The sequence below is a fragment of the Phyllostomus discolor genome, chromosome 7 (assembly GCF_004126475.2).
Source record: "Phyllostomus discolor isolate MPI-MPIP mPhyDis1 chromosome 7, mPhyDis1.pri.v3, whole genome shotgun sequence".
Taxonomy (NCBI): domain Eukaryota; kingdom Metazoa; phylum Chordata; class Mammalia; order Chiroptera; family Phyllostomidae; genus Phyllostomus; species Phyllostomus discolor.
Genome location: NC_040909.2, coordinates 125,998,636 through 126,022,595, shown reverse-complemented (window position 1 = coordinate 126,022,595; position 23,960 = coordinate 125,998,636). Strand labels below are relative to the sequence as shown.

Below are 23,960 nucleotides of genomic sequence, written 5' to 3'. Positions count from 1 at the left end.
AAGAGTCATTTAGAAGGGCTGGGTTAGATGACCACTGACGTCTCTCCAGCCTGAAGTTCAACAACTTGATAATATTTGTGATGTGGAAATACATGTTGATCAACATGGTAAGATCACCCCTTTAGGAAGCCCTTCACTGAGGTGTAACTTGGAGCAACTACTTTAGTTCTCTGGACCTCACCCGGTCAGCAAATATTAACTGAACACCTAGTGCGTATCAGACATGGTAGCAAGCAGCAGGGACCGCCATCATGGACTATTCACTTGAGTAAATGCCACTTTCCTTGTCTTCAGCATGCAAAGACGCTTGCCTCTCTAAAACCCCTGAAATGTGATGATTCTGGGTGAACTCCAAACTGGCATGGTTCTCATGATTTTTTCTCCAGTTCTATATATTTTTTAAAATTCCATTTAAACACATCATAACTATAGAACTTAATTTCAGCTGTAAAATAATCCCTCATCCAATTTAAGAGATCTACATTTGAAGATTTTAAATGCAGTTGTTTATTTTAGCTCTTCTCCCTGAAAACTACCCCAGCTGCTTTCCTGAGGGCATCAGCATTACAAAGCTGAGTGTGGGATTTGGAATCAAAATACCTGGTGTGGCTCAGGGGGTGGTGTGGCTCAGGGGGTTGCATGTCGGCCTGCAAACCAAAGGGTCGCCAGTTCGATCCCTAGTCAGGGCATGTGCCTGGGTTGAGAGCCAGGTCCCAGAGGTTGGAAGTATGTGAAAGGCAACCAGTCAATGTGCCTCTGACACACCGATGTTTCTCTCCTCCTCATCCTCTCTCTCTCTTTCCATCTCTCTAAAAATAAATAAAATCTAAAAAAAGAAAAAAAAAACCCAAAATCTAAATCTGAGCTCTACCTCCATCAATTAGCCACTGTGTGTCTTTGGCCAAGTCACTTACTCTCTTCCTGAACTGCATTTCTTTTGCCACTTAGCAAAGTTTTATTCCACATCCACTGTGTACCCATCTTGTGTTGAACACGAGGGACATGAACGAAGAACAAGGCAGTATGACAGACCTTTAGCAAAGCACTTCAAGCTCTCTATTGGGATCGAAACCGCCACTTGGATTCCTATTAGCTCACCAGCTAAGGACCGTCAGAATGATAAGAATCAATAGAATGCTATGTAGAAAATCTCCTAAAATATAAGATGCTTTTGAAATGTTACCTGGCGATCATAAATAATATAACAAATACTGATCACACAGAACTAAGATAGAGGAAAGGAAAGCTGTTACAAAACTAATAGATGTCCTTATGTATTCATCTCACCCAGGAAGTGCCTGTGATTTTCCAGTCCAAAGACTCATAGAGCGACCTCCTTCTGTGCTCTCTGAAGGCCTCTGGGCCACCGATTAATAACTGCTATAAACCCACAAGGCTGTAATTACATATCTTTCTAATAGCAGCTGTGAAAGCTAAAAATATTAATATGTTTGTGTGTCCTCTTACCTGGGATTGCATAATCAGCTGACTCTGAAGTGGGATTTTAGTGCTCATCACTAAATATTTAGCAATTTTAACAGCACACAATGAAGTGACAGACTAAAATGCAAAAGAGCCAACACAAAGCAAAAAAAAAAAGTGTTTACGGGCTCATGATTGAACCGCATAAGTGTCCTTGTCCATGAAAAGATGTAAAACTGCAAACAACCAAATGAAATCAATTAAACAAAACACTCTCCACTTCTGACTCCCAGTGCAAATTGCAAAGCACAAGGTCCAACTCCCAAAACTTCAGTTTTCCTATTTTCAAAGGAGGAAAGGGAAGAATGAAATTTCATTACTTGGAAACTAAAAGCAATTTTACTTCCCATAAGGGATCAATCAACAAGCATTTATTAATGGTTGAACCCTATTTCTGGAACAGTGGAGATCCCACAAAGATTACATAAATAAAATAACATAAAACCATCTATACAAGAAATGTGGTTAGAAGTCCAACATTTTCACATATTAAAGCTCAGACAAATGTGAGGGATCAAAGATGATTATGCTGTACCAAGCAGAATTAGCCTTTTTTTTACACTGTGTAGCAGACAAAAATTTTATGTAACTATCCCTCACTCTGTGTTTTTAGGGAAAAAAGACTGTAACAGGTACCTATAATTCTTGTCACTTTTGTCACAGAATATTTATAAACCCAATTCCAGGTACTTAGTAAGAAACAAAATTAATGCTGGCTAATTTAAGCAAAAGAAAGGTTTTACCGAGAGATCCAGAGGCTCTAATAAGATCAAGGGAAGACGGAAGAAGAAAGCTTAGAAAACGCAGGAGCTGTGTACCCCTGAGAACAGGCTTGCGAGTCTCATTAAGGAAGCAGGGGGGTGCTAGAAGGAATTAAGACTACATTGGCAAGAGATCCCCAGAGGCTGTGGGAACTTCCAGTGGATGGCACCAGCAGACCCTGAAGTAGGCTAGCAAGTCTCTCTGAGCTACGCAGGGACGCAGGGGACACACCATACACACGTGTGGGTTGTTTCGTAACAGATTTACGAAAAGGTTTTGCAAAGCAGAAGCCATTCCAACTGCCCATAACAGATTTGTCTCTGAAAGCAGACACTTGACTGAACTGAGTTTTTGTTGTTGTTGTTTTTTAAGAAATTTTATAAGAGTTTATTTGAGCCAAACTGACAACATATGCCAGGGAGCAAGATTTCCTATGCTTCTGAACTGAGATTCTTGACTAACAATTCAAACACACACAGATTCTCACACAGATTTAAAGCACTAACTTCTCTAAGCGTCTAAATGACAATTTTTCTTAAAAAAAAAAAAAGATATGGAAATGAATGACTCCTCCTTCTTCAGGCTTCATTCAGTTCCTGAGCCAAGAGCAAGAATTAACAGCTAAGGACTAACAGATTTTTAGTGGAATTTCCTGTCCAGGGGTGTGATGAAGCCTACAAACACACACACACACACACACACACACGCAGCAGCACAATGTGTGACAAGATAAAGACAGCTTCACATCACAGGACAAGGAGAAATTAAAGAACGATGCAACTTCATACCTACCACACTATTTTGAAATCTATGGAGACTGACAGAGGGTTGGGGGAAGAAAACAATGGGAGAAAATAAACTCAGCATTTCCCATTTGTTTAAGACAATGGTCTTGAAATGGGTTTTCCCAAAAGGACCTCGGGCCCTGGGCAGGGAGTGCCTGGGGAGCACCTGTGAGTCCACAGAGGTGTCCACATTGTCCGAGTCATCTTCCGTGTGGGCGCAATGGGCGCCAGGCATCCATGAAGGTGGAAAACAATGAGAAAGCAAATCATTGACTACTCTGTATGGCTGGTTATTTAAGGAAAGTGTTTACCCTTAATCAACATTAGAGTGTTTCTAAACTTGGTTCCCTACTGTAAAATATGTCTTTCAAAGATGGAAGCAAGAATAAACAAAGCTCCTCAAAATCTATTTATAAATTTGCCAAATGTTCATCTCTTCTTTAGAAGAATGCCATCAACGTCCAGTAGGTATTACTCAATATAACCTGCAAAAAACAACCTCCTTCAACCTCTCCCTCTCCCTCTCCCCCCACTCTCTCTTGCTCTCTTTCTCTCTGATATACATAATGAGTTGGCAAACTTTTTCTATCAAAGACCACACAGTAAATATTTTTGGCTTTGTAAGCCATACAGTTTGGCGTACAATGACTTACCGCTATTGTTGTAGCACAAAAGCAGCTACAGACAACAGGTCAATGGATGGGCATGGCTGTGTTCCAATAAAATTTTATTTACCAAAACCGGCAATGGAGCTCACCACCCATAGTTTTTGCCTATCTACAACATACATAACTGATTCTCGTGTCATTTGAAATTCACCTTCTCGGCACCATAAATAAATGCGGACACTCCCATCTCATCACTGAAGAAAAAGTGCTTCCAGAATGGTAACTACGAGCACGTTGACCTATTTACTATTAGTAGCAACAACAGCAGCTAATAAGGAATGTTCCCTATTTGCTGGGCCTTGTTCTAAGAACTTGACATGCAGGTAGCCTCAAGCGCTCTACTTATTCTTCCCATTTTATAGAAAAGGAAACTGAACTTTAAACTGATTTAGTCAACAGAGTGTCCAGTTACAGCCCCTGGATCTTATTTATTCAGGAGCCCATGCCAAGATTACACCCCCTCCCCTGAAATACTCCTTATCCTTTCTTCTGCTAACACAATTTTTCTCTCTCAGGATCCTTGAAAATTCTAGTGTTATGTCAATATCCACTGGAGTCTTATAAAATCTTCATATTTATCGTCTCAAACCCAAGATTTCCCAACCCTTAGAGTTCTACATTCTTCTAACCCTAAAATCAACATCTAAACCATAGGACCTATTTTCCACCAAATGTCAAGGTCTAGAGTAAAACATTCAGTTATAATCATAAAATTATTGTCTTATCGGTCCCTATAAAAGAAGAGGGTCTTAAACTGAATATCCAGTGCTTATTTTGCTATTTCAACTTAGACTCTTTGAGAACGATGAGTCGGAAGCTCTCTATCACAGTCTGTAGTAAGAATCTACGGAGATAGGCAGGACGCATGGGCATGGACACCAGTGTGGCGATGACTGTGGGGGAGGGGCAGAAGGGCACTAAATGGTAACAGAAAAAATATTTACTCCAGTTCTAAACAGAAATTAAACAACATCTTAAAAAACTCTTCATCTATAACATACCAACAATATTTGGAACATTTTTAAATGAGATTGTGCTGAATAACTCCTTATGTGCAAAACGTAATCCTGGGAATATGCATTTTCCTAGAGTTTCACGTCACAGGGAAGCACCAACAAATAAGTTCCCTTCTGGAGTCTAAGATATGACCAGCCGGACTCACATTCCAGAAATTCTAATAGTTTTAGTTAATGAAAGCCCACAAGTGGAGAGTATTTACTATCATTATTCAATTAAAACACAAAAGGTAATCTGACGCGTTGTGTGTGTGTGTGTGTGTGTGTCTGTGTGTTCAGTGTGCTTCCTACTGTTTAGGCATAGGGTGTAGTATAAATAGCTAATTACTCACACAACTAACCCAACTTTTCTAGCTCTTAAGTATTTCTTAATTAATTCTTAAATATATTAATGTTGCTATTCATCGTTTTGATGCATGTAGTTGATACACTATGAGAAGAGAAAGTTTAAATTTTGCTCAGCATGGACACATATATTTAGAGCCAAGTCCAATTTCAAAGGTCTAAGATCACATCCACAGGATTAGGGGCGTTTTCCACCCCTGACTCCAGTCTGAGGGCTGAGCCCAGCTGCGTCCTCAACCTATAAACACTAAGGGATGTTTTGTTTTTCCAATTTTATTTATCTATTGTCAGAGAGAGGGGGAGGGAAGGAGAAAGACAGGGAGAGAAACAACGATGTGTGAAAGATACATCAATCAGTTAGTTGACTCTCGCATGCCCCCAACCAGGTACCGACCTGTAACCCAGGCATGTGCCTTGACTGACAATCAAACCGATGCCTCTCAGTTCAAGGCCACCACTCAATCCACTGAGCCACACCAGCCAGGACTAAGAGCATGGCTTCTGATGGACATTGTGGAGCTGCGAAGCCCAGCTCTTCCATTTGCCTGGTCTTATGACCCAAGCAAGTTTCTTAACCTCTCTTAGCCTTTGTGTTCCCAACTCTAGAATGGGGCTAATGACACCTACTTGCTCTTGTCATTCCTTATCGCACTCCTTGGCATACTGGTAATAATATTGGCCATTATCAGTAATATCCAACGCTATCAATAAATCCTAATTATTATTATGTCATTGTTGTCATTATTTATTGAGAAGGCTAAAAGAAAATCAGAATAACACCAAAACAATGGGTATCACAATAAATAGCACAGTAATAAAACTTACGGGCTACTGCCAAGGAACAGTTAGTTTATCCATCTATCTTGGCAGAAGGAAAATACACGGAAGCTGCATGTTGAGCAATTAAAAACAGAATCAGAGGTTAAAAGGCCACCTAGTTTAACCTTTGAACTAAACACCATCATTTATCAGAGAAGGTAAAGTTTAAAGTCCTCATTTCAAAACTCCCGAGTAAGTAAGTCATCAAGCACTTGTAGCACTGAAAGACGGAATGCCTCTTCCTAGACTGTGGGCAGGGAGCGCTGGAGCCAAGACTGAGTGAGGCACTGCACCTCGCCTTGGAGAGTGCACAGATCTGCCAGCTGTGGAGGGACGCACAGGATTTGTGGATGTGACCTCGGGGTCCCAGCTCGATTTGCCAGGCCGGGAGCTGGCTGGGACTGGGAGCCCAGCCTTTCTCCAGCAACAAAGGCTGTAGCCAAACCAAGCTCCCCTTAGGATTAGTGGCCTCCCTTCTCCAGCAGGATGGGCTGTGACTTCAAACAAGGCCCCAAGGTCTCCAGATGCAGCACACCTGGCATTGCCCAGCTCAGTCTTTCCAGTGCCTGAGTTCCTGTTATTCACGAGCCAGAGATAAGGCCATCCTCATACTGCATTGTAAGAAGGTCAGGTAGCAGCAGGGACAGAGTCTGGCAGCTCTGGGCTCATGCCCAGCTCTTTGTAGAATAGTCAGAGAATAAAAGACCATGTATCCTTCTTGCCCACCCTCCGTATTTATGGGTCCCTAGTACAGGCGTTCCTTAAGCCACACCATACAACATGGAGTTCACCTTTACCCCCTCTTACCCCACAGGGGGACAAAAAGGGGGAGGGTTGTGGAGACCCTGATGGAAGTCTGTACAAAGCAGACAAAGGCCCAAAGTGGGAGGAGCACCCATTCTTCTAAGTCACCAGAATTTTGGCACAAAGAGCTTGGACTTCCCTTTTTAGAAGGTGTCGCCTTTGGCTTATCTGTCCCATTCCTAGAAGTCTGAAGGGGAGACAGGCCTGTAATCATCCTGACCCTCCTCCTGGAGAATTATCACACAGACACAGGGTCTCCTGGTCAAGAAAACACGGGCTCTCTGAGAACCAGGTACTGGAACCACCCTTCTGCCACGGCAGGTGCTTCGGGTCACAGGGCTAAGATACGGTTCTCAAGGCCTCATGACACCATGTGGGGAAACACTGAAAAATCCTAATCAGTGCAGTTTTTCAAGAGACTAACTTAATTTCTCAAATTTAATCTTTGGTAATAGGTTAATAGACTACCACAGAGTTTCCAATGAGTGTTTTCCTTGACAGGCAGTGTACTAAAATTTCCAGGAAGGCCCTTTCCCAGAACTCCCCAGACAGAGTAATTAATAACTGTTCCCATGTTCTTTCAAGGAGAGGATTTTTGACTCTCAAGTAAAATAAATTGTCATATTTTCTTATGAACACGTGGGTGTTCTTCTAAGGACTGCTAGGCTGAATTTCATAACAAAATGTCCTTTCCCAGAAGAATTGCAAGGATTTCTGCAAACGTGCTGTAAGTTCCACGAGGCTGCCCGCTGTGCCAGCGTGGCCTTCCCTCCCCACACACTCAGAAGCTCACGAAGGACAGTGAAGCCCTGGCTGCTGCGGCTCAGTGGACCGAGTGCTGGCCTGTGAATGCAAAGGTCCCCGACCTGACTCCCAGTCAGGGCGCATGCAAGGGTGGGGGGCCAGGTTCCCAGCTGCGGGCACGCGAGAAGCAACTGGTCTATGTATCCCTCACACATCGATGTTTCTCTCTCTCTCCCTCCCTTCCTCTCTCTAAAAATACATAAATACAATTTTTTTTGCAGTTGTATAACTCTATTCGACAATCAGCAGTGAGTTCTCATCCACATTAACTGTCTGTAGAATTTTGAAAGTGGTGACAGAGACGTAGGTGACCAACGCATAGAGCTTGTTCAGTAAATCTTCACGCTCATTACGTTTTCCGGACAGCTGCACCGGACACAGCGTGGGACTTCCCTCACTCCCGTGGCCCAGGCGGCTTCGTGGAGCCTGGTGTCCCCGCGCACATCTGGAGTTCCACCTCCTTCACGGCAGACTGCCGCATCTCTTCCTTTAAGTGCCCGAGGGGCACGCTTCTTGAAGCCCCCCCCCACGGGTGCGCTCGTGGATGTCGGTGGTGTCTTCTCTGGTCACTACCTGTTCGACAGCAGAACAGCCCTTCTTCTCGCCACCCTTCTTTGCGGGAGCCATTATGCAGGGCCCAGGTTGGAGAGAAAGACTAAATAAGTAAAATCTTTTTAAAAAAAGAACTGGTAGAGTCCTGGTCACTAGAAGTTCTCTCTGGCAGGGGCCAGGAGGTCAGCCGAGGAGCACTGGTAGGGTAGGGACAACATGAAAGCACTGGAAATGTCTCCACAATCCCCAAACTCTCAGTTTTCAAACTCCTCCCTGAGTAAACATTTCTCCAGAACTGCTGACATGTAGCCAAACGAACTTCCTCCCCCTCTCTGAGTTCCCCTTTCGGATATAAAATTATCCAACAGCGAAACCACCACCCAAAGTGGAGCTAACAGGAAGACAGAGAGATTCCCTCTGGCTCACTACACATATGAGCAATCAAATCGTTTTGTCCCGTGATAAACAAAATGACTCAGTGGACCCCAGTGCATTGGAGTGGTGGTTTCTAAGGAATTCCTGGCCCTAAACCCTACACCTTCAAGGGAAGGATGCGATGGTAGATTGTAAGCAAGTCCTGAGTGAACCGACTCGGCTCTTCTTGGCTTTAAGCCCTCCACAGTGCGAAGTCAGCAAACTGCAAACACGTAGACAAAAGTGTTGGCTCCAGGCCCGGCTTCTTAGATTTCACGGACACTCCTCAATGGGTTTCACTGGAGTGTCTCTCTCTTGCACGCCACACAGGCATCAGAAAATTCACGCTTTTTATATCGCAGCTCCTTTTCCGTGCTCAAGTACAAAACGTCTGACGCCTTTGTATACATTACCCATTTCGAAGAATAAAAAGCTAAATTCAGACCTGGCTGGCGTAGCTCAGTGGATTGAGCGCGGGCTGCGAACCAAAGTGTCGCAGGTTCGATTCCTAGTCAGGGTACATGCCTGGGTTGCAGACCATGACCCCCAGCAACCGCACATCGATGTTTCTCTCTCTCTCTCTCCCTCCCTTCCCTCTCTAAAAATAAATAAAATCTTTAAAAAATATGCAGATGCATTACTCTGACCAAGGGAAGCCAGAGGCATTTAAAAAAAAAAAAAAAAAAAAAAGCTAAACTCATGGAGTATTATCCAAGAAAAAAAAACCACTTTTATTTGGACATATTCCGGCTAGTTATCTTCATGGTAAGATGCGGCACAAAATCAATGCCCAAGTCTCTGCTGTGAAGCCAGTGCAAAGGTGCGAGTGAGATACAAGCTTACCTCTTACTCATCTTGGACAAATACCCGCCTCCTCGAAAATCCAAAGTAGCTCCCATTTCCAAATTATGCAGAAGCGAGGGAGGAAGTTGATAAAATACATTGGAACACGTGACCTGACAGACCTTTCTTGGTTGTGTTATGTAAGTAAAGAACACTTGGCCACTTTCCCAGAAAGTCTGCATCTTAATTATCCCTGAAGCAGCTTTGCTTCAACAAAGAGATGACTTTCCAGCTTTGGCTGGGGCTATCTCTGAGTGGAGGTGTTCCTTGGAAAGACATCAAAACCCAAGTGATAAAAAAAGCATTCTTTGGGACTTGAACCTGAGACCCTTGCTGTTTTAGTGGAGAGTTCTATTTTGCTTCTATTACTGAGCGAATCCCGAATGCCAGGGCCTAACTTCCAAATCAGAGGGTGCTGAGGGGTGAGAGTTCAGGGAGGGTGCAAGCGGATGCCGCGCAGGTGATCACCGTGGTGGGGAGGTTAGCAGGGATAATTATGTTGAAAGCAGTAGAGCCCAGGATGTATGCGAGTGTCTCCTAACCTCCCCCAAGTTGTATCTTTCTTGTGAGTCCTTTTCTGTGGGTGCTTTTTTCTCTGTATAAGCTCCCCCTCCCAATTTTAAATTATTTCTCCTAAAAGTTTGCCTTAATCACATCATACCTTGCTCCAAAACCTTTCCATGGTTTCTCATCATTGAGCCCAACTTGTCTTTTGCAGAGATCAAGATGTTTATCTCCCTGATACTCACTGAACTTGCAGCTTAGACCACTCTAGTTATTGCCCTGTACATATTACTTAACTGCATCTGCCTCTTCCCCTCCCTGCCCCACTTAGACTGTGACGTGAAGGTAAGAGGAGGGGCCCTACTTCTTAATGTCTGACGGAGTTACTTCCACAACAACGTTGTGGTCACCCAGCAGGGACTCGAAGAGACCTGGATTCAAAGCCAGGCTCCCACACTAACCACTTACGCAATCTCGGTCAAACTGCTCGTACCTTAGTTCCTTCCATTGTCCGGACTCAGTGAAATAATACACACGTAAATGCACAGAACAGGACCCAACACTTCATTACTATCATTAGCTCATTACCGAATTCTCCAACTTTCCATCTTCACAACCCACGTATAAAAATACATGCCTTGACCACCCTAGGGAACTAGGGAACTGGGGAACTAACTTTTCTGTCCCCAGTGTCTCTACAAGTTACGAGAAGATCTCTGTACTGTACCACTTCTCAGAGAAGAGTTGTGACCCAGACCCAGAGGGCCCACTTCTGAGCTGTTTCCCCACGGTAGGCTGTTTACCAGCCTCCGGGTTCACAGCTCTTCTGGGTGCCCGTGTCCCTCTATCGTGGCTGAGTCCTCCTGCCCCGCCGGGGTCTCTGAGGCCGCTGTCTTCCCCACACCAGAAGCCTGGCCTCCTTTTCTAAGTGTTCTTCTTGGCTCAAACGCCTGATAGCACCTTCAGTAATGCCCCAGCCTTAGATTTTCAATAAGTTCTTTTCAATGTCTTTTTCAAAAATAGTTTCTTATTGTATTTTTTCCATCATCATTTCTCCCCCTCACACCCTCTCCCACCTGCTCTCCCCCACCCCTGTCACCGTCATCACCACACTGCGGTCTGTGTCCGCCGAGTTCTCTTTTCTGCCCAATCCCACTGCCCCTCACCCAGAGCTGTCAGCTTGCTCCCTAAGAGTCTGTCTCTGCTTTGCTTGTGATTTCAGTGTGTTCCTTAGATTCCACATGACTCAATTTTTATATTTATTGAATCACGAACATATGAATTCATTGACCTATACTGTACTTTTGTAAATTTTAAAATAAATGTATTATACGAGGATATACGCGACATGAGATTCATGTAATATATGGTATTTGCACCTTGGTGGCTCCCACTCCTTTGAGGTGGCCATCCCTTCATGGGATCAGTTTTGCCTCAAAACTGTGGCCAACCAAGGGGCCACCTGTTAAACCGGACAAGCTCAGGGGAGGCCTACAGGGGAGCCTTACAAATGCAGAAACCTAAATAACCACGCAGGATGGGCTAAAATGAAAACTTGCTCACTAAAAGTAGGTCACGGCAGGCAGTCACGTCCTAGGTGGGTACTTCTCTGTGACCAAGGTCACTCACTCTTCACCTCAAAACAATTTTCTTTCGACCCCTCAAAGCATAACCACCCAACCAGAGCAGAGACCACAGATCCCCTCACTGTTATTTTTATCATGTTAATTGTTAACTATCCTAGACCCACCTATGTATGTATCTGTTTGTTTTACTTTTTATCCAATCACAGAGATTTCCCCTGCTTTGCTTTATCCTGCCCCCCTACTCCACCGCCAATGGAACTCCTGCAGCCCCCTTAGGCCCCCTCCTTTGACAGTAACGTGTAATACAAGGCGCAAAGCTGCCGTTCTCTGGGGCATTTTCTGTTGAGATTTTGCTTCCTAGCCATTTTTGTAGGTTTGGCTCCAATAAACTCGTAAAAATTCTTACAGGTTTGGCTGTTTCCCTGACAGGACAAATACAAGGGAACAAAGGGCTCTTGCCTTTAGGAAGCCCAGAAATGCTCTTTTAGGGTGTATATTCTTTTCATTACTTTGCAGATGGTTTATCTTCACAGTCTAGAAATCCTGAACCGGAAAGCTGGATGTAAAGTCCCTGACACTCAGTTAGTTCAGAAGGTTAGGCATTGGGACTCCTGCAGATACAAGTGATCACTGAAGGCAGTCTTGGGAATAAAGGTCCTCCTCCTGCCCTCAGCACCTACCCTGGGGTCTGGCATGGACAAGGGGTGCAGGGACTGTTTCTAGAACCAGTGATGAGGCTCCTGCTGGGACATGCAGGATGGCAGCGCCTTCATGCCCCTGCTGAGCCACCTTTTGGCTTCAGAACATCAAATTCAACCTTTCCTTCAGCCTTGCAACACTTTGGCCAGGTTCTGAAAAGGAAGTGGAGGCAAGGGCTTGATATGTGACCATTCTAAAAGCAGACTATCGTAATTCTAAGGAGACAGTATTGTTTCAGAAGAGATATAAGTATATGTGTACATGGCATCATTTGGTTTTTCTCTCTGGAAGAGCCATTTCTCTTTCCCAGATGGGAAAAAATGTGATTTCTGTGTTCTCTTTACAAACACATAACATTTAAAAATAAACATGATAGTGGCTTTAAGACAACTGGTAAAACACACGATCATTTCTCTCCAACTTTGAGTTGTTTTCCTTACTGATAAACAGAATGCCTGGCTTTAACGTAATGTGCTAGTAGGCCATGGATTCCGCTGTGTACCCATACTAGATAGGATGCAGTTTTGAGCTCCTCAAGAGTAAGGGGTTTCTCTTATCTCACTTTGTGTCTCTCGAAGCAAGCACTATAACATGCTTGCGTCTGTAAATGTGCAAGCACTGTAATGCCCAACATAAAGTAGGCAATAAATACAAGGTAAGCGAGTGAAAAAGGGTAGCACCCACTTACAGTAAGGCTTGTTTAAAGAAATTCTTCTAAAATGAGCTGATGTACAGTGGTCTGTAAAAATAATGTTCCTTAGTGTTTTGACTTCCTGTGTCATAATTTCATACTTGCAGAGAAATAAAAGATTTTTGTTTTTATTGGTGTATTTTATAACATGTTATGCTATACTATTCACTTTCTCAAAACAACCTGTGCTAGATTTTTTCCTTTCTTGGAAAAAAAAATGAGCAAATACATACACATACACACACACACACACACACACGAGAGCAAGCAATTTCTGGAAATGGTATAAACTGAATGCATGAAATGCATGAACTGTAGAATGACCCTTAAGAGACAGAGAGAGAGCAATAGAAATGGAGACTGTGTATGTTCAGTGGGGAGATGCCACCTTGGCTGGTGTCATGCACTCCCCTAGCCACAATCTCATTGGCTCACGAGCAGGCATGGGACCTAAGTGATCAAATCAGCACGACTTTAGGAATTGTGTCTGAAATCCTAGGTGGGAATGTTCCCTCTCTCCCCCTGAACATATTAGGAGCTACTCGAGGCCTGAAGTTCCTATGCCACCACTGGCTTCAGAATGAAGCCAGCCAAAGAGAAAGTGCTGACACGTGAGGGAGCTACAGGACAGACCCAACAGAACCACCGAGGACGAGTTACACTTCAAGGCACCACATGTCCCGGATTTCCAGTTTGGGGAGTCAATATACTGTTTTAAGTTGGTGTTCTGTTTCTGGAAGCCAAAGCATCCAAAGATATCTGGATGGAGGTTTCAGTTTCATAGATGTCTGTCTTTGTCCATACTCACCAAATGTTGCATTTCACTGTGTGTAAGTTTTATCTCTTAAAGAACCATAAACAAATAGTGATCCAGCTAGTGAATTGCATACTGAAGGTTTCAGAAGTACAAATTGTCTGCAACTTATTCCAAATGCCTAGAAAATATATGACCCGATGGATGAATAGAAGAAGGGCTATAAGGATAGTTATTATATATAATAGAGCAAGCATGGTACTAACTTAATTGTGGAATCTGTGTTCACTGTAGAATTCTAAAGAATTCTAAAGTTTAAAAACTTTCCTGTACGTCTGCAATTTCTCATAGTGAAATGTTGGAGGAAAAAGCACCAGTTCACCCTTATTCTGTATGTATGGATGACCTTACATACTTTGCAATAACCTGTGGCCCTGGTCAGTGTGCCATCAGGGTAAGTGTACTTTATCAGGGTAATCCGAGGTCTGTTAATCCTCTATCATGATGACTTGGATTATATCTACTGGCAAGCTTGGCTATCAGATTCTATAAGCCAGTCACTAATAAATAACATCTAACACATGAGAAGGAAAATGAGTCAAATGAGTCATGGTTATGCATTAGATCACTGCCTTCAACCTCAGAGTACACTGCTTTTTGTTGCCAGTTCTCAAGAAGGAAATGGGGGAGCATTTGAAATCTTGCTCCCCAGCTTATATCATCAGTTTGGCTCAAATCAACTCATATTTAAAAAAAGAAGAAAATAGTACACTAAGTAGGAGCTTTAGTAAAGTTTTATTTTATCAACTTTATTATAGCTTAACTAAAGATGCTACAAGGGGCACTTTATACCTCAAGGTAAAACTGTTGTGTATCACCACAGGGAATAAACCCTCACTTTTTTTTTCCCAGGGAATATATTTTGTAAGAGTTACTTTTGTTTATGGAAAAGTTAAAGAGTAGAACTTTAGAAAAGTTAAAGGAAGAAAAGTTAGAGGTAAGTAGAACTTTAAAAAAACATTCAGTGAAAACAGGACCTAAGTTTACGCCATTCTCTTTTCCTCCTGGGGAACAGGAAAGGAATCGGGAAGCAAAATAGTACTTCTACAGCCCAAGAAACTCATGCTACCCTGGACTACATATCTCTGCCTGCAGATAGTATGCAAATATGATAAAGAGAATTACACTTTGAGTAGCAAACCAACCCAGGATCCACAAGAAAAATATGTGCTAAATCCTTCTTCAATGTGGAAAAAGCGATCCCTTCTTAAGTATTTGCTTTGTCAAATAAACTTGTACTCTCATATACTGGTTGTCCTTAGACCAGCACATAATTACATATCTCTATACTACCCTCTTCTGAGTGCTCCTTGCTTTTTCTGTGAAGACACCACTCACAGGGTATTCCTCCAGAATCCCACAACTCGTTAGAAAATGGCCAAATGGCACAGATAATAAAAATGCAGCAACTAAGCTGGATGAAATTGGGACGGCATGAAGTGAGACGGTCTCTCTTCATGACAGAATGTCCGTCAGGACATTTGTTTCTCACACCTTAAGTCAAGACCAGAGCAGCTACTGAGCACTCTGGGCTCAAACTGGTCCTTCTGAATCCTGCCTGATCTGCCTCAAAACACAGGGCTCCGTTCTCTGCAGGGGTACTGGTTTTGCCACACGAAGGACAGCGCCCCACAGAGTTGGATGGTCTCAACAAGGCCAAGACCTCAGAGGGTGCTGGGCCATGGCTTGGAATCTCTGGGCAAACATCGGCATCAAAACCTGTGGGTATCAGTATTGCGGAAAGGCAGTGTCAGCAGGAGTTACGCAAACACACAAAGAAACACTAACACCAGTAACAGAACCACAAGTAGCAGCTGAGGCTTAAGAGGGGAAAGCTGTGGGCCTATCCCGAAGGCTGCCGCCAGCTGCTGACGACCTCCCCCTCTGCAGCTGCCCTGGGATTCCCCAGAGCTGGAGGCCCTGGCGTCTGTCCCCTCTTGCCACACCCCAGCACGAGCTGTTATCCGAAAACCATGCATAGGAAAGGATAACTTGTCGCACACGCCTGCTGTGTCTTCTCTCTCTTCCTCTCACCTCTTCTACCCCACCTAAAAAGTATTCTCAAATCTAAAGAAAAAAAAATGGCTTTTGGTGCAGAGCTGAGTAAGTCGGTGTTCTTTCGGAACGCTTCCCGGGCCGGCACCATCCCAGACAGCCCCGGTGAAAATAGCTCCCGCTGCCCCTGCGCCCCTGCTGGCACTACCACCGGGAACAGCTGCCGTCGGCCTGCTGTCTGACCCACTAAGCCCTCTGTCCCCACCCCGTCTCCAGTGTTGTTCTCCACGTGGCTAGTAACCCATGAAAACAGTCTCTGATGGAAGCTTCCAAGTTGGGTCAAGGCTGATAAACAGCAGAGCAGGGATCTCGGACTTGGACCCTGCCCTCCCTGGTAGATAACACGAGGGATAAAGGAGGGTGTGATGACTTACTTTTGGAGGGAGAGGGCTGATCATTTCCTCCTTTGTCTTTTCCTAACCACAAAACTCATGGAAACCTACCATGTAAGAGCCAGCACCCAACACAGGGAAGTGAGTTCCTGGTCGGGACAAATGATGGTACAAATAACAGGAGAGGAGAGTGCCCTTCCTTCACCTCCCATTCTCTCTCCATTGGAGGAGTTTTTAACTTACTTTCAGGTTTATGGATTCCAAAGCTGATGAAAGCCAGAACTTAAATATCAGCACTAGCCTTTTGGAAAGGGAATCACAAATACTATATTGTTCATAAACAATTCATTCCCCAATCATTTCGAAATAAGGTTTACTATAAGAATAAGTGCATAAGGGTGTACCATGATTCCGCATCACTTATTGAACACTTACTGTCTTCCATTTGCATGGCGTTTCTGGCAAGCGACAAAGCACTTGCTTGCATGTGCTCTCTCTCCAAGTAACAAGTCTACCGAGAGCCTGCTCGGTGCCAGAATTGTGCTCGCGGCCCTCCACGCCCACTTGGAAGACAGAAAGGAAGTTCGCAGGAGGAGGGCGTGCATGTTGGAAAAGCCTCTGATTCAGAGACAATCCAACAGTCTATCTACACCAGGCTTCTCTGCGCTGACTCCAGATACGGCAACTCTCCGTTTTCTAACCCCGCCCCCCCCCCCCCCAACCTAAACTGGCAGTGATTTCCCGACTCTGGGATGTATCTTCTCTGCTGTTTAGAAGAATGAAAGTGTAGCCCTTCCACTTGGCTCCTTGGATTCTAGCAGTGGCTTCTGGGTAGTAACTGTTGGGGCTAGTTCCTGCTGTTTCGAGACAGGTCGTGTCCAGCAGAGCTAAGTGTCCCCATTAAAGGTCACCAGTAGGGTGACCCCCTAAGACATCCCCCATGCCAACCTAAAGTTCCTTAAGCTCAACGTGCAGTAAAGTGAACTATTTATCTTTTTTCTGTTCCGCATGCTCTAAATTCCGCGTCTTAGATTTATTTTATTGTAGCTTGGTCTTTAGTTTAATGAGCTGGCTTTTACCTTTTATCTGCATACTGCATTAACACTTGCAAAAAGCAACCTCAGGAAAGCAACTCAACATTTACTGAATACATTTTTATGAAAAAGGTAATAGCAAGGCTGTAAGTGTCTGGAAAGGCAGTCTGTTACAACAAAAATTGAACAATTTGAAGGAACTGCAATTTCCTACATCTTAGCTAAAATGCGTTGCCTAGTAAATTGCTTTTAGGGAACCAGCTCGTGATTGGATGAGATTATGATAATTAGCATATTTAGTCTAGGTAGATTAGCATAACTGAAGTGCCTTAACCAGTTTCTCTTAATTAAGCATTCCTCATTACATTCTTAATACTTCTCCCCACCCCATTTCCATCCTCACAGCTGGCAAAATAGTAACTGCAATTGATCTTCCCATTAAAATCATTATGAATTCAAAACAAGTGGAGTCCAAATTAAGTTTTCAAAACCACGTAGCATGGAAGACCTGGTTTGATAGTTAGTAGAGAAAAGTGACCATTCTATCTGTCAAAACATAAACACTTCCTAGAAATAAATTAGATTTTCCCCCAACAGAAGATGGAAAAAAATCATTCGTCTACTTGTTTGTTTGCAAAAGTTGTCACACTGGAATGTGACAACCTTATAAACACAATTCTGTTTTAGAGTTGTCTTGTTATTACATCTTTAACCCTCTAAATGACTAGTTGAAGACACCATTAAATTGCAGGCCAGCATCCTCCTTATAAGCAGGGACTCTCTCAGCTCTATCACTTTCTGGCTGAATGACCTGTGGCTAGTTAGTTTAAATTCACCAGTTTTTGCATCTGCAACATGAGGATAATAAGCACATCTTCTATGAAGAATTGGTATAAAGATAGAAAGATAGATACTTACACACACACATACATACACACACACACACACGAGTCCTTGGCAGGTAATCAGTGCCAGGTAAGTGTTGAAGTTATCATCATGCTTCCCATGACCACAAACAGAAGTGATACTGTTGGGCTTATTTCACTGCTCTGCTACAACTTCCTGTCCACTATCTCTGAGATTAGCCTGTAGAGGAAACATGAGGTGGATTTCAGATGTCGTAATTAGAACCTCATGGTTGCATGGGCAAATTCCAAGAGAAAAGATTTATACATAAAATACATAAACAACTAATGATCTGAAAAATCATAGTATGAAACCCTGCTAATATGAATGATTTCTATGTGCTTAATGATCTTCAAATTAGGAATGTTCTGAGGTTTTCTTGACTATTTATGGCATCTTTTCTTTGTTTTGTGTTAAGAGTGAATATACATATTATGTAGAATATGTAATATATATTATGTAAAATATCAGTCCCTTCTGGTGCGGTGATAATGCATTACTGAGAGTGATAAATATACTGCATTCTTTGGCCCCTCAAAAAAGAAAGCAAAATGCTTACTTAAAAAATTTAAATATCTTGTCTTTCATCACTCTAATGTGGCATCCAAATGCAATTTTTATAATAGTTTTATTGAGGTAATTCACATACCACACACTTTACCTACTTAATGTGATAATGCAATGGCTTTAGTATACCCACAGAGTCATGGAAATCACTACCACAGGCAAGTTTAGAACATTTTCATCACTCCAAAAAGAAATTCTATCACCTGTTAGCAATCACTCTCCATTCCCCCTCTTGCTGCTGGGGGCAACTTTTTATCTCTACAAATTCGCCTATTCTGAACATTCCATATAAATGCTAATATAGTATGTGCCCTTTTAGGTCTGACTTCTTTCATGTAGCGTAACATGTTCGAGGGTCCTCCATGCTGTAAACACATATCAGTACTTTGTCCCGTTTTCCTATTGTGTAGATACACCACACTTTGTTTATCCGGTCATCAGTGGATGGATATTTGCATTGTTTCTGTTTTGGGGTATTATGAATAATGCTGCTGTGAACATGTGTTTATACATTTTTATGCAGACATATGTTTTCATTTCCCTGGAATATATCTACCTAGGAGTAAAATTGCTGGGTCATATGGTCCCAGTTTAATCTTTGAGGAAATGCCAGGCTGTTTTCCAAAGTGGTCGCATCGTTTTACCTTTCCACCAGCCGTGCATAAGGGTTCCAATGTCCCCAAACCCTTGCCAACAGTTGCTATTACGTCTTTTTTTATTACAGCCATCCTGGAAGTGTGAAGTGGCACCCAAATGCACTTTTTAGATGTCAAAACACGGAGATACATTGGACAAGTAAGTTCAATATTTTATGACAAGGGGAAGCATGAAGACATTAGGAAAAGGATTCCAAGGGTCAGGCTGGAAAAGGAAGAGGAAATGTTTTTGAGTCTGTTACTCAATTTTGTGTCCTTACGCAACCACCTGCCCTATCCCAAGGGTCAGGATTGTGAACAGCCCTCGATTTCACATCTGGAGTTTATAATAACCATAACAACTTATCTTGGTTTATTGATTTATTTCACAACATTCCTTTCCGCATTATATTCCATTGAGTCCAACACCACAAACCTTATGTGGGAGGCTATTATTATCCCCATTCTGCAGGTAAGGGCAGTAAGACCCAGGGTGGCTAACTGGTTGCCCCTCCCCCAAAAGGTAGTTAAAATAAATGAATATATACATAAAAATGTTAAATGGATAAAATTCACAGAGCTGGGCTTGGATGCCAATTTTTTAAAATTTCAAATCCCAATCCTTAGTTTCCTCTTTCCTTATCACTTTCATTTACCCCAACTTTAGTGACCCAGAAAGTAATGGGTAAGCAAGAGAGGACGGTGAGCAATTGTGTGTGTGTGTGTGTGTGTGTGTGTGTGTATGTGTAGCAATTAGAGGCAGGAGGCCTGTGCATTACAAAGTCCCCACAATCAGACTGCAAGAGAGCAGCAGCCAGGGATGTAAAAACAAGTTGGGACAGTGACAGCAAGAACGGTGGCATGCCCACTCCTTAATGAGAAGAGAGGTCCCTGCAGAAATCAAGGAGCCAGGGCATAAGGCTACCTAAATCCCTAAGTTCTGATTTTGTGTTATCTGTGCTTTCAGCAATGTATTTAATTACACACACCATATTTATTCAAACACTTATTGAGCAATTATTTATGCGCCGGGCACAATGTGAAGATGAGACTTTTTAAAAAAGCAATGACTATAATTTTCCAAAGTAAAATTAAATAGCTAACATTTACTAAACTTTTTACATATGGCATCACATTTAATCCTCACAAAATTCCTGCAAGAGGAGAGAGGTGGAAACTGAGGCACAGAGACGTCACGTAAATTGTCCCACAGTCACAGAATGAAGAAAGGGTGGAGGCGGAATAAGAACCCAGGCAGCCTGGGCCTCTGCCCTGTGTCCTTCACCGCCTCCCAGTCCTTCCCGCCAGATCTTGCTCGGCTGGGAGTCACACGTGGTGACACAAGGAGACCAATAATATTAATTGCAGCAACCATTTCTTGAATGACCATGAATACATGAAGCCCAGGGGAAAATTCTCACAACCAGCCCAAGAAGTCCTTATCTTTATGACCGCTGTAGAGGAGGAAAGAGTTTCCGAGAAGTAAATTAACCTGTCCAAGGTCACAGAGCTATAAAGCTAATGCAGATGTGATGCTTACTGTATATATACCAGGCATTGTTCTAAGCACTAACTCATCTGATCCCCATCAATAACATGATGAGGCAGGTTCCATTATTACCCCATCATCTTAGTTAAGAAACTTATCCAAGGTCCCACACTAGTTAAGTGGCAAAACCAAGACTCATTCTGGCTTAATGTCCTCAGCAGAACAAAATGCTGGGGGGTATAAGAGGACTAAATGGTAATGGAAAAAAACATACAATAAAAATAAAATTTTAAAAAGTGCTGAGTCTTGGCTACAAAGTGGCAAAGCAGAAATTCAAACCCAGGTCTGTCTCAACTCTACAGCCAGAGAGAGAGCGAGCCCTCTATCTTCTTACCAACATGCTAAGCATGGCCCTCAAACCTACTGAGGCAACAATGGGTGTTAGGGAACAAGGGAGTAACAGGAGCTCTGGGGGCCACTGGGGAAAAGCACTTAAGCTGCATCTTGAAGGTGGAAGGAAGGAAGTGCTTGTTGGACAAAGAAGGGCACCATGCAATTTATTAAAGGAAAGAAAATGTATCCAACTGGGGACTTTGAAAGGACAATGTAGTGAAAAGAGGCAAACAAATTATTTAAAAGTGTTTCAGATTGAATTATAAAATCGTTACTGTTTTAATTTTCAGTTAGAAATATTCTTGATGAAGGAAAACAAGCTTTCATTCACTTCAATCTGGCTATATGTTTAAAACATCATCAGGAAATAGAAATAGACAGTTCTTGTAACGTTACACTCAATGCTTACTTCAATATTTACTTCCTCAATCTAAGTGCTGCAAGCAGGGTGAATGCCAAACCTTAGGGATCTCTACAAGATTTTCTCTTCTTCAAGTCTGTCTGAAACACAGCATTTAGAAACCATAATGAGCCTGGAGATTCGGACCAAGAACTGGAAGGAACCAGTGTGCGTGCTGTTACCGCGGAGCGAGAGGACAGCAGGCAAGTTGTGGCTCAAACACTGCAGAGGTCGGGTTTTTCCCTGGCAAACTGATTTATGACCAGAAGAAGGGAAGCCGCGGAACCGGTCAGACCGTAACTACAATGCTCAAACAGGAACCCAAGAAGGACCAGGAATGGGATGTAAATAGAAAGCGGTGTTAGTTCTAAGGAAGGTCACTGCCCGACGGGGATGAGACCTGTCAAATCCTAATTCTGGCAGCAGCGGGGCCGATGGACTCCGTTGCCCAAATGAGCGCGCTGGGGGAGTCGACACAGCAGCAGCGCAGCGGCACAAGGTGCCTCCACGCCCCCTTGCGGGCCCAAATTGCGACCGATGAGGTTGTGCCTTTTAGTGGTAGGTACACTGTTTCAAAAATGTTCTCCCAGTTTAGCCCTCACAACCGCCTTTGAAGAGAGCCGCGGTGATCAGCCCCATTTTACAGATGAAATGCTGAGGCTCAGGGACGTGAAACAAAGACTTGACTGTAAAAAGGAAACCTTAAGTGAGGGCGATGGTTGGGCTGGATCCTTTTATCCAAGAGTAAATAGGAGGGGACTGGAGCCGGCTGGGGCCCCCACACCGACCCCTCTGGCTCTGGGGGTGGATTAGGAGCGGGCTGTCAACCGGTAGGCCTGGCAGCGAGCGCCCCGGTGCCAGGGGAGAGGGAGCGCGCGCGGTGGGCGGCAGCGCGTCTGCGGGCGCACTGCGTACCACCCGCTCGCTCGCGTCCGCCTCTAGAGCTCCGCTCCAGTGCCCCAGGGCGCCGGGCTGCAGCAGCCAGGCAGGGGCGCCAGGCGGACGGTCCACTCGCCCGCAGCGGTCCGGGAGCTCCGCTCCGGTGGCAAGCCACGAGCCGCGGCGCGCGTGCGCGCAGGACAGCTGCGGACACGGGCTGGCAGGATCACCAGGAGCCCACGGGCACTACCCCATGCCTTACCGTAGCTGCTCCCCGGTGACCAGGACCTCAGCCATGCGTTCCAGCTCCCTTTGCTGTGCCCCGCCACTCCCACTGGGGCTGCTGTCGCTGCCACCGCTGCCAGCGCTGCCAGCGCTGCCGCCCTCCATGCTCCCAGCCGCGCCGCTACCACTGCCTTTGCTGGCCGCAGCGGGTTTGGGTGTTAAATCAGTCTGCCCTTACAGAGGCCTCTCTCGCCATATTTGTTAGGGGCAATTCCGTTGCTCAGACATGATTGGCTGGAAAGGGAATCCCTGTGGGTAGGCTGGCGAGCTGGGCGAGTCGGCTCCAGGAACTCCAGCTTGAGGGCGTGGCTGAAGCCCGCGTGGTCGGGGGCGGGGCCGAGGGAGGAAAATATAAACATCTGGCCGCCGCGCGGGTTCTGTGTTTCTTGTGCCCATGGAGATTGAATTAGGTGAGCACTGCTTTTACCCACGAAGCTCCTGCTGTGGACCTAGGGACAAGCTGGGAGGTTACTAAACAAGTGTGAAGATATTTTAATTATACCGCCCATGTCCCAAATTGCTAGAAAGTAAAAATAATAACAGTATAGCTAAACAGTGAACGGGAAGAATATACAGGTCACTGCAGGGCATGAAGAAATTAATTTTCCCGTCCCAGTTCTCTTCACCAAAGACAGTTTACTTATCTGGAGGTGTTACCAATAACAAACACTGGCCTGGGAATCAGACAGACCTGGAATCCAGCTTCCCGCTTACAGTTGATTCTCAGTTTACAAAACAAAAATAATTGTGGCTGCCACTTGTTGACATCTGCTGCATTAAAGATGCTTCGGATGGTTGTTCCTTTCTTTAGCTAGTGCAACAAATCATAAGATGGGTATTGCCCGCATTTTATCTGCGGAGGTCTCAGAGAGATGGGGAGACTTGTCCAAGGCAAGCAGCTAGTAAGTGCAAGAAGCATTAAGAATGAAACCCAGGATATTCTGGCTTTAAAGTTGTGTTCTTAAAGATTGCCTCTTAAAATAGAGGTACCAATATGTATCAGTGTCTTTCGTCACAGTGTGGACAGAAAAAAAATTTTTTTCTATGGAATAATCTCACATGGTAATCTGATCACTCATTCCTAACTGAGCAGGCCACGGTGGGTGGTAACACCCCAGGCATATGACTTCTTTACTAAAAAGGCCGATCTTTGCCTTAGGCAAGCCCCGCCCATTGTTCCTGTGCAAGCTTATCTCACCTTTGAAATGCCTCTTTTCTGACTGCTCCTTCCACGGCTGCTAGAGAGCACAGAATCTTAACTATCCTGTAATATGATCCGCATGTTGCTTTCTCCCGCCTTCCTGTATTCTTCTTTAAGTCCCCTCCTTAATCTCAAACGTGTGAAGAAACTGCAGGTTTCCTCTCCGAAGCATTTATTTCATATTTCAGTCTGTTGA

The 23,960-nt window shown here is 44.0% G+C and overlaps 1 protein-coding gene and 1 long non-coding RNA gene across 2 annotated transcripts in view; one reads left to right on the top strand and one right to left on the bottom strand.

Annotated features, from left to right (window-relative positions):
- DEPTOR (DEP domain containing MTOR interacting protein) overlaps positions 1–22,806 on the bottom strand; it is a 119,635-nt gene extending 96,829 nt beyond the window's left edge. Inside the window, exon 1 of the mRNA XM_028533961.2 lies at positions 22,541–22,806. Coding sequence (XP_028389762.1) covers positions 22,541–22,668 — 128 coding nt within the window. The 5' untranslated portion in view covers positions 22,669–22,806. The remainder of the gene's footprint in view (positions 1–22,540) is intronic.
- On the top strand, positions 14,135–14,944 carry LOC118501779. The gene is made up of 2 exons (XR_004904433.1): positions 14,135–14,487; positions 14,520–14,944. It is a non-coding gene; the product is annotated as an uncharacterized LOC118501779 (long non-coding RNA).
- Positions 22,807–23,960: the final 1,154 nt, after the last annotated feature.